Genomic DNA, 9,755 nt, shown 5'->3' on the forward strand with positions numbered 1-9,755 from the left:
TTGAAGATATGCATGCTCAAATAGGGAAGCCACATTGGTGCAATGCAGGATGCAGATGACAAGGATCCACTCCCACCGGTAAGTGGAGCTTATCTCCTATTATGCATGAAATGCATCATAGTTCTCTGAGATAAGACACAAGAGTTAAAGGTAGGGGTTTGAAGGTTCACACCAGATCAACTGGTGAAACACTAAGTTGCCTGAGGTGCATGTGATTAGTGATATGCATCGGATCAGTCGGGTAGACATGATGAGTTGTCGGTACGGAGAAGGAAGGATATGTTTGTCACTTTGACAAACCAGTTGATAGGAGAACAAGTCAAATGATGAAGAAGGCAAGATTGAGCAGTTGCAGACGTGGAGTGCAATCGAATTGAAGATGAAGTTTGGTGCCACCGGTATGCATGGTATCTTACCAATATACATGCAAAAGATATTACTGACATAGATGTCAACCGGTAAGCTGACAAAGTGCAGATGCAGAAGGCTCCCATCTATTGAAGATGTGCATGAGGAAGGTTGGCAAGAGTGCAAACCAATTTAAGTGTTCCACCAGACAAAAAGCCAAATGCAAGGTTGAAGGCAAGCCGATTAGGGTATAATCGGCTGGGGTTTATGAATCAGTAGATGGACCCGGTTGTGTGGTTGGTCGGTGATCTTATCTACACCAACACAAAAGACCTAGCAAAGGTGGATGCTGACAAAGCGGTCACATGGAGTTGATGTGTCATGCATGCACAAGTTGGTGTAGAGTTGTCGGTGAAGTAGGTGGTTACTGGTCAACATTAATGTCAATAACGCGTTTCACGGTTTGAGAGCAGTAGGGTGTGGCCCGAGACTGATTAGATGGCAGGGATCTGATTTAGTGGCTTCATGATCGAGGCTGAGTGTCCAAGTGTTGATTGGGGTAGGTGAAGCTATCTGCATGATCGCTTCATAGGTGTTTGACATGTGTAGACCAAAGAAGGTGCCATGTTTGCCAAATTGGGAAAACGTGTTTTGGATGCAGCACGATTGGCGATGATTGGTGATTAGTTGCAGGTGGTCAATCTCTGGAAGGAGATCTGATTGGATTTGGTTTGCCTCGGGGTCGATGAAGGAACCCTAGCACGTCAAAAATTTGAATGTCTTTTTGGTGGGAAGGCATAGTATAAACATGGAGATCGAAGACCAAATTTGTTGCTATATGAGAGAGTGAGGCTAGTGAAGAGAGAAAATCAATCAAGTGCTCAACATCAATCAAAGAAGAGACTGAGTGTGTGAGGGTGAACCGGTCTAAAGAGTTCAACTGGTGAGATTGAGACAACTGGTAGACTATCATTAAGTCTGATAGAGGAATACACCAGTGGTGATTGAATCAGAAAAGAGGAGCCACATAAGATTGTAGAGAAAATTGGAGTGAAGAACTGGTAAGCTGAGAACCAACAGTAATTAGATAGTGAATATCTGACTGAGTGAAGAAGACTCGTGGTGTCCAGTAGCAGTGTGACAGAGAGGAAGGAGAACCGACAGAGAAGAAGAAGATGCTGAACCGGTAAGGGTGCATCAGAGAGTGAGTTGCAGTAGGAGATAAGGTTGCAGCAGTGAGAAGGTGAGCATAGAACCGACAGAGAATTGAAGAGAGGAGAACTGATGGAGAGACTTGGATAAGAGTTACAAAGTTCTTTTGTAACAAGGCTATTACTTTTGTAATTGATTACATTCATTGTAAATCACTAAGTTGGAGCTGGGTGCAGGGGTTGGTGCCCTAAAGCAGGAGTGGTACTCATTGGGTTGGTGCCCTAAATGTTGTAATTGAGGTTTTCATTATGAGACTAGATTGGAGCAGTAGTCTCCAACAACACTTCTCACCGAGATTTTTCCCATCTTGGGTTTTCCTCGTACATCTGGTGTTATGAGATGTCCCTTTATGTGTGATTGCTTTTGTGTTATCCTCTCATCTAACCGGTATGTCTGCTTTATGTTAGATCAGTTAACGGGTATATACACATAGGATAGAAAAGGGAAAAGATTTGGAAAACACTGATTCACCTCCCCTCTCAATGACATCTTGTGTTCAACACTAAATTGGCAAGGTGGAGGGATATGTGGAAGAATGAGACACATGTCATGATGCTCACCTTGACCATGGAATGAAGAAGATGGATTAGGACTCTAGTTTGTTGAAGGTTAGAGAAATACTAGGATTTCATGAGCCACTTGGCCCATGAGTCAGCTTTGACCAAGGTGAGGTGGAAAGACAATTGGAGAGGAAATAGGATGAGTGGAGGAAGAATAGGATGTGTGATGCTACATGAGGTTCCACTTCCTTTTGACTAGAGAGGATGTTGAAGATAATTAGCTAATTAAATATGCATAATATTTAATTATTTTAGCCACATGGTGATGAGATGACATGATTATGTAGGAGGTGAGATGTAAAGGTTATATGAATTTGATGATTGAAGAATTAGGTTAGATGGAAAATTAAATAATTAAGACAATTTAATTAGGATAGACTTTAGAAGAATTATGATGAATTTAGATTATTTAATTAAATAATTAATATTAATTAATAATTTTGTTTAGAGGAATAAGATAATTGAATCAAATAAATAAATAATTTAATTTATTTATTGATAGAGGAATAAAACCATTAAATAAATCAATAAATAATATTTATTTAATCATCTCTAGTCATTCTTAGGTGTATACAAAAATGATTTTTAAAAGTCTAGACTGTACCTTTGTTTATTTGAAAAGTGTATGTCCATTTATAAATAAAAAGTGTACATCCATTTTCTAATATTTTAATAGTAATCTTTTGGAAGTTTTATAAATATATATAAATTGTGTTATAAAAATAAGACAATTAGCTAGTGGATCTTGGACACATCTATTCTGGCTCCAAAAAACAATACGGATTGACTAACACGCTTGTTAGTCGCGCGTTTTACACCGTTAATTAAGTTTGATAACTATTTCTTACCTCTCTTTCTATCCTTTGTCATATCTCTCGTTTCCATCTACATATATCTATTTTCCTATCCAACTATTGAGAAGAACTTGATGCAAGTTATTACTAGATTAATATAAAAGATTAAACTTACCTTTATACATATTAGAATTAACTATAGATACTATTAATATTTAATATATTATTAAGGCACTGGATTTGTATTAAAATAAAGTGGTCCAGCGAGAATAGAGGGAGAGCACATCTGAAACAGACGTATCCAGCCCAAACTCATAAACCCATGTTCTTGAAATAAAAAATTTCAAGTTTCAAAACAGGCGTCCTGCGGTTTTGAGTGCATACGTGTCGTCCTGCGGTTTTGAGTGCATACGTGTCCCCAACTATCTTTTTCTGTGTTCTAAATTGTATTTAACCGCATAGGCAGTCAACTTGGAAGTTCAAGGGTCTTCTTTCAAGGGTATATTGTGTGCTCCACAAGCAATACAGAATTTAAGATCTGTGATAGGTTGCAAGTTCAAGGCTTTTTTCCCCCCCATCTCATCTTGCTTCTTCAGACAGACGATTCCGTGTCCATATGGTTAAACATACAGTCCAGCTTACAAGTCAGTTGAATGCAATTCTTCCATTTGATCAACAATGGAGACTAGTGAATCAATTCATAGTCGTGGTCATGAGAATAATATGTTACACCCACTTCTTGCCAAGGCGGATACAGTTGTATTTGGGGATGAGCAGGATGAAGTGAAGTGCAGTAAAGCTCTAGTATGGGAGGAAGTAAAGAAACAATGCTGGATAGCAGGGCCCATGGTGTCTGTAAATTTGCTACAATTCAGCTTGCAGATGATATCTGTTATGGTGGTAGGGCATTTAGGGGAGCTTGCTCTCTCTAGTGCATCCATTGCTACTTCCTTTGCAAGTGTTACTGGCTTCACTCTGCTGGTATTAATTAAAAACCTTGCTTTGATTTGTTTTTTTTTTTTATTGTAAGAGTTAATAATTTGATTAGTTTTCTCAGATCTTTTTCCTTGTTAAATTTCCAGAAAGTGAAAAAGCTTTAGTTTTAGAGAGCTTGAAAATTTAAATCATTATGTCAGAATCTGGACTCTTTTCCTTCCAGGGTGACTGGTGTCCTTAAATGCTTAATTCCACTGATTCCTAATTTACATGATTCCATAGATCTTGAACTAGCAACTTGCCCTTGTAAAGCCTAGAATTATAAGAAATCAAATTGCTCTGTTTTATAGATAAGCCATCCCCTGCAACCTATATTTGATAATTGTTTTGGGCCTGCAACTAAGTAAATATTGCATACTGATGCCTTGCTGAAGCAGGTTGCTTTAATAATAAGCTGTTCATCAGGCACAATACTTGTTTAAAGGTTTTGAATTAGGGTTGTAAGTTAAGTGGACTTGGGGAAATGGGTGACCGACTTGCTTGGAAATACTGGTTATTGGGTTTGAGCCTTACTCTTGGGTGACAATTGATGCTATGATTGCAAGTGGGTCATTCGAGTTCCAGTTAGATGTGTGAAAGAAATCACTACTTATGAGAGCTGGGTTATTGCAAATAACTCAATATTGAATTGGCTCCTGATCCCCAGAATATTATTTCGATCGTGATGTACTGTTTAATCATTATGTGCTTAAAAAGAATTCGACAAGAGCCTAAATACAGACTCAAATCATATGGCAGGCTTTTGATGTTCTTGTAGTCAGGCCGCACCCAGCTGCTAAATATACATCCTGTTTCTGTTTTCAATAGTTTTTGCTGCATGTTTTAAGAAAATTATAGTATCTCTTAAATAATTTGTTAAATCATTTTTTTTCAATTAAGCTTGTTCAGTAATATAAAAGAAGAGAAGTTCAATAAATCTGTATAATAGTATTGTATATGCACTCCGAAATATAAAAACAATATAATAGGAAACAAAGACAATAGACAGCATTTTTCTCTGACAAATTCTTACTGAATAAAAACCAAGCACAATAAAATCTTTCAATATTACAAAAAATTAACTTCCTCCAATGCAATAATAGATCTCTTACTTCACCTTTAAACATATGTGAAGATAAATAAACACGGTGCAAGAAATTTTACAGAGTTACATAAAATCATAAAAGAGAAACATAAATATTTTAACATATAAGTGAAAATAGAAAAAACTTGAAATAAAACCTTTTTTTTTTTAATATACAAAACTTGTTCAACAAACAAATTCAAATATCTCGACTAATTTTGTTCCTGAACTTTGAACTTGAGCTGTAAGCCTAACAAAACAAAAACAAATTTGATCTTTTAGATGCCCACTTGTGTCAGAACAGAAATTATTTAGAGGTTGGTATTTTATTTTTATGAATGTAAATTCTATTATATAATGCTATGAAGCGAAATAACTGAAGTCTCATTTTTTTCAGTTTTCACTTTTTCGTTACTCGATGAATTTTTAAAAGCTTTTTGCAGAAAACTAAAATTTTAAATTGATTCGGTCTGCATAGCTGCCACACTGAATTGGCCCTAAAGATAATCTCAACAGTTTTTATGGTTCATATGTTTATCTTGGAGTTTTGAATTCTACTATAATCAGATCTATTCAGAAAAGTGAAGATTTACGTTTGTTTAGAAGTCATGAATGCAGTGTTGTATAGAAGACCAACTGTTTTTCTCTTCATTCTGTACAGATGGGAATGGGATGTGCATTGGAAACACTGTGTGGACAGGCCTATGGGGCAAAGCAATACCATCTGCTTGGGATTCAAGTGCAGAGAGCAATTTTTGCTCTTTTTTGTGTGAGCATACCGGTTGCTGTGGTGTGGGCATACATGGGCAACATTCTAATTGCATTTGGGCAGGACCCTTCAATATCTATTGAAGCAGGGAAATTTGCCAGATGGATGATTCCCAGTCTGTTTGCTTATGCAGTTCTTCAACCTCTTGTAAAATTTCTCCAGACGCAAAGCATTGTCTTTCCCATGATGCTATGCTCTGCAATTACTTTGTGTTTCCATGTTCCTATCTGCTGGGCTCTGGTATTTAAAACTGGATTAGGTAGTCAAGGGGCTGCCTTGGCAAGTAGCATTTCCAACTGGGTCAATGTGGCACTTCTTATACTATATATTGAAATTTCACCTGCATGCAAGAGGACATGGACCTCCTTTACAAGGGAGGCGTTGCATGATATTAGACATTTTCTCAAGCTTGCCGTTCCATCTTCACTGATGATTTGGTATACTACTTTGATCTCATAGCTGCAATATTTGATCCAAGTTATATATGTACTACTTCATAGCATTTTTGTGCTTAATATACTTCCTTTTAAGCCTTCCGCATATTCAAATTTCATAGCATATGAGGAACAATCTGGCAAATAGAGCAGATCAATTTTTATTCATCATAGTATACTGCAAGTTCTTAATAATGCATGATAGATTATACCAGAATGTTCTTTAAACTTATTTTGTCATTTCATTATTCTATGATTGTCACAGCTTGGAGTATTGGTCCTTTGAAATGCTTATTCTCTTCTCAGGCCTGTTGCCCAATCCAAAACTTGAGACATCGGTTCTTTCAATCTGGTATGTATGTGTGATGTGATAATTTTAATTATGAAGTTTAATGTGAGATTTTCAATTTCGATCATGGATGAATCTTAATAAGGGCATATTAGTGCATTTGCTTTGTTTTTATCCGAGCCAACTTTGATATTTTGCAGCCTTAACACTATTTCTCTAGCATATATGATTCCCTTTGGTTTGAGTGCTGCTGTGAGGTTAGTACATTTCACCTCTAACTAGCAAGATTTTATCGTTTCTATCAGTTTGTTTAGCTTATTCAAGGTAATTTAAAAAAAAAAAAAGGATCATCAAAGATTTAATCCAAATCATAATGAATTTTTTCATAATGTTTGCATGGCAGTACACGAGTTTCAAATGAACTAGGAGCTGGACACTCGCATGCTGCCCGCTTAGCAGTGTATGTAGTGTTCTTTATGACAATCATGGAGGCACTCATGGTAGGGTGTCTTTTATTCTCTATACGAAATGTTTGGGGCTATGCTTACAGCAATGAAAAGGAGGTCATTGATTATGTTGCAAGCATGATCCCACTGCTAGCAGCCTCCTCAATTTTGGATGCAATCCAAGGCACCCTTTCAGGTTCAGATTTACCCTCGATAATCACTCTTTCGAGCAATTACATTCTACTTGAAGTGGTGATAGCATAAATAAACGCTGCAGGAAAATTTTCTGTTGAAGTAATGGTTTTTTTTTGTTTTTGAAAATGATATTTTAGGCATTGCTAGAGGATGCGGCTGGCAAAAAATAGGTGCTTATTGCAATCTTGGGGCATACTATTTGGTTGGCATTCCTATAGCTGTCCTTTTGGCCTTTGTACTGCATATTGGTGGCAGGGTCAGTTACACTTTCCCCATTGATTTGGTTTACATAGCTCTCATATTTATGCTTTCAATGCTTACGAGATAGATGTAAACCTTTCAGAATAAGATTTTTGACAGATAAATGATAAAAACCCTGCATTCTGAAAATAAAACAGTTATTGAAATTCTAGATCTGACGTTCAATTGGCATCCTATGAAGCAGTCAAGGTAAAAGTGAGAATGGCAGTCTGTTCGTTTCAAAATTGTTCCTTCAAAATGAGATGCCAGAAACTAGAAATGTTTAATAATGCATTTCTAGGAATTAACCAGTTGTAGGCATAAAGCTTAATTTATATTATATCTCATTGGCTAGACTTCATTGCTAGGCAGACGCAAACTATTTTCCATCACAACCTTGATTTGGCTGTGTTCTAACATATAAAACCATAAAGTATTTGCCAAAGTAATAAATATGAAAGAGACTTGTTCAAGTGTTTCCTATTTAGTTTCCTCTTAGCAAAAGAAGAGAAAGCACAAGCCTCTATAAAGGCTGCAGGCGAAATGATGGTGTTTACTAACAAAGGAATAGAATGTTACATTTTAACATTTTAATTTGTTGTTTATACCATTTTTTATAAATATTTCAGGGACTATGGCTTGGAATTATCTGTGGCCTTTGTGTACAAGCAGTTTTACTATTCTTGGTAACTTCATGTACAGACTGGGAACAACAAGTAAGTAGCTCCAATGAGTCTATTCATTCTTTCTCATATTGGTATATATGAGAAAGAACACACGAATTGTATTCAATTTTTTTTTTGAGCAATTATGATGTATAGGACCGAGATTGTACCATTTTAATGTAAATTATGCATGATACGGTAGAATGTATATCAATGGCACATAGCAGCCTGTAGTTAATCTTATTTTTATCAAACAAATTTCAAATTCTTTTGAGGTAGAATTTTATCCACATGATTTAATCATTTTGATGATTTGATCTGATGCACATTAGGTGCATTAATGGAAGTTGTATGTCCACATGCACATAGCATCTGGGCCAACAAATTAGTTTGCTCTCAGATACATTCTACCTCTTCCTCTTTACCTTCTATTGATTTGATCATGAGAATGAATGCTTCCTTTGATTCTAGATGACTATTGATTACTCACACTCACATATGAACTTTGGTTGTCTTATGGCTAGGCAAGAAATGCAAGAGAAAGAGTATATACATCAGCATTACCCGAGGTTACTGATGATATTACGAAGGTATGTGCTTTTTATTCTGCTTTTAAGAGAAGGCTAACCTTTTGGGAAATTCCTTCTAAATTAATTCTGTTGGATAAAAGATGGGAAAAAGCATCGAAAGCAAAATGCTTTGATGCTTCTAACCTGATCAAAATCAATTGCTGCATTTTCAGTAGAATACCTTAACTTATTGTCCTGAATGTTTGTCATCAAACAGGATGATATAAAATATCAACCGTGATGCTGACAAGTTTTGTAGTCAATTTTCAAACTCTTGAACACACAAGATTGATTTTTGGCTACCTTGAGCTCTAAAATGTGTCGAGCTACATCAGCTGTAACAGCAGTGCCTTTATTAAGTGATACATTTTCCTTAATTTATTTAATATGCTTGATAGAGCTGGAAAAAGCGGCATCATTTTTGGAGAGAGCTCACTTGTAACTTGCAAGTGAATAGCAAGAGAAACTATTGTCGATTTGCTTCTTCAATTTTGATCAAATTATTCAATCAGGATAAATGTTCACATGAAAGATGCCACACTCAAGTCACTAGTATGAGTTGATTTCCCATCACTAAGAATTTTTTTTAATAAGTAAAACCATACATAATAGAACCCTCTGATTACAAAAATGAACTATGAATGTATTTAAGATGAGTGTCTAAAGTAGAAGTGGGTGCCATGTAGCAGCTTGAGGTGTTGTGTTCAAATTTCTTTGGTTACAGGGCAGATTCCTCTAGTTCTGTTTTCTCAGCTTTGTTGCAGAACATAAACAAAGCTGAAGTTGGAGAGATGGACTAAGATGTTATGTCTTATGCAAATGAAGGAAGAACATGTCTTTAGATTTGCATTGTCAAGTGAAATTTTTAGTAGACAAGAGAAAGAAAAATACAAACAATAGAAAACAAAAGAACATTTGACTGGACGAAACTTAAATAAAGAGGAAACCTCAGAAGGCAGAATATTGCCTCATGCCATTATCTTTGAGTTATTACATGTCTACTATCATCTTATAATATATATATATATATAATTTATATGAACAAAATACTCAAACATCTGTACAACCTCTGCAAATTTCTCACAGCACTTCTTATTCACATTCGAACTGTCATGTACAAGCTCTGCAACTTTCTCACAGCACTTCTTATTCACACTCGAACTGTCCTAGACACT

The 9,755-nt window shown here is 36.0% G+C and overlaps 1 protein-coding gene across 4 annotated transcripts; it reads left to right on the forward strand.

Annotated features, from left to right (window-relative positions):
* Positions 1-3,386: 3,386 nt before the first annotated feature.
* Positions 3,387-9,421, forward strand: LOC131075375 (protein DETOXIFICATION 16). Of its 4 annotated transcripts, XM_058012209.2 has the most exons (9): positions 3,390-3,895; positions 5,635-6,179; positions 6,442-6,528; positions 6,666-6,722; positions 6,869-7,107; positions 7,244-7,362; positions 7,976-8,062; positions 8,536-8,601; positions 8,798-9,421. In XM_058012209.2, the coding sequence occupies exons 1-9, from the start codon at positions 3,593-3,595 to the stop codon at positions 8,819-8,821; spliced, it is 1,527 nt and encodes a 508-aa protein (XP_057868192.2). In that variant the 5' UTR covers positions 3,390-3,592; the 3' UTR covers positions 8,822-9,421. The 4 variants fall into 4 exon arrangements, with proteins under 4 accessions (XP_059072587.1, XP_057868194.2, XP_057868192.2 ...); XM_058012210.2 differs by lacking the exon at positions 8,798-9,421 and having other exon boundaries at positions 8,344-8,600; XM_059216604.1 differs by lacking the exons at positions 7,244-7,362; positions 8,798-9,421 and having other exon boundaries at positions 3,387-3,895; positions 8,344-8,600.
* The last annotated feature ends 334 nt before the right edge of the window (positions 9,422-9,755 follow it).

The sequence above is a fragment of the Cryptomeria japonica genome, chromosome 2 (assembly GCF_030272615.1).
Source record: "Cryptomeria japonica chromosome 2, Sugi_1.0, whole genome shotgun sequence".
Taxonomy (NCBI): Eukaryota; Viridiplantae; Streptophyta; class Pinopsida; order Cupressales; family Cupressaceae; genus Cryptomeria; species Cryptomeria japonica.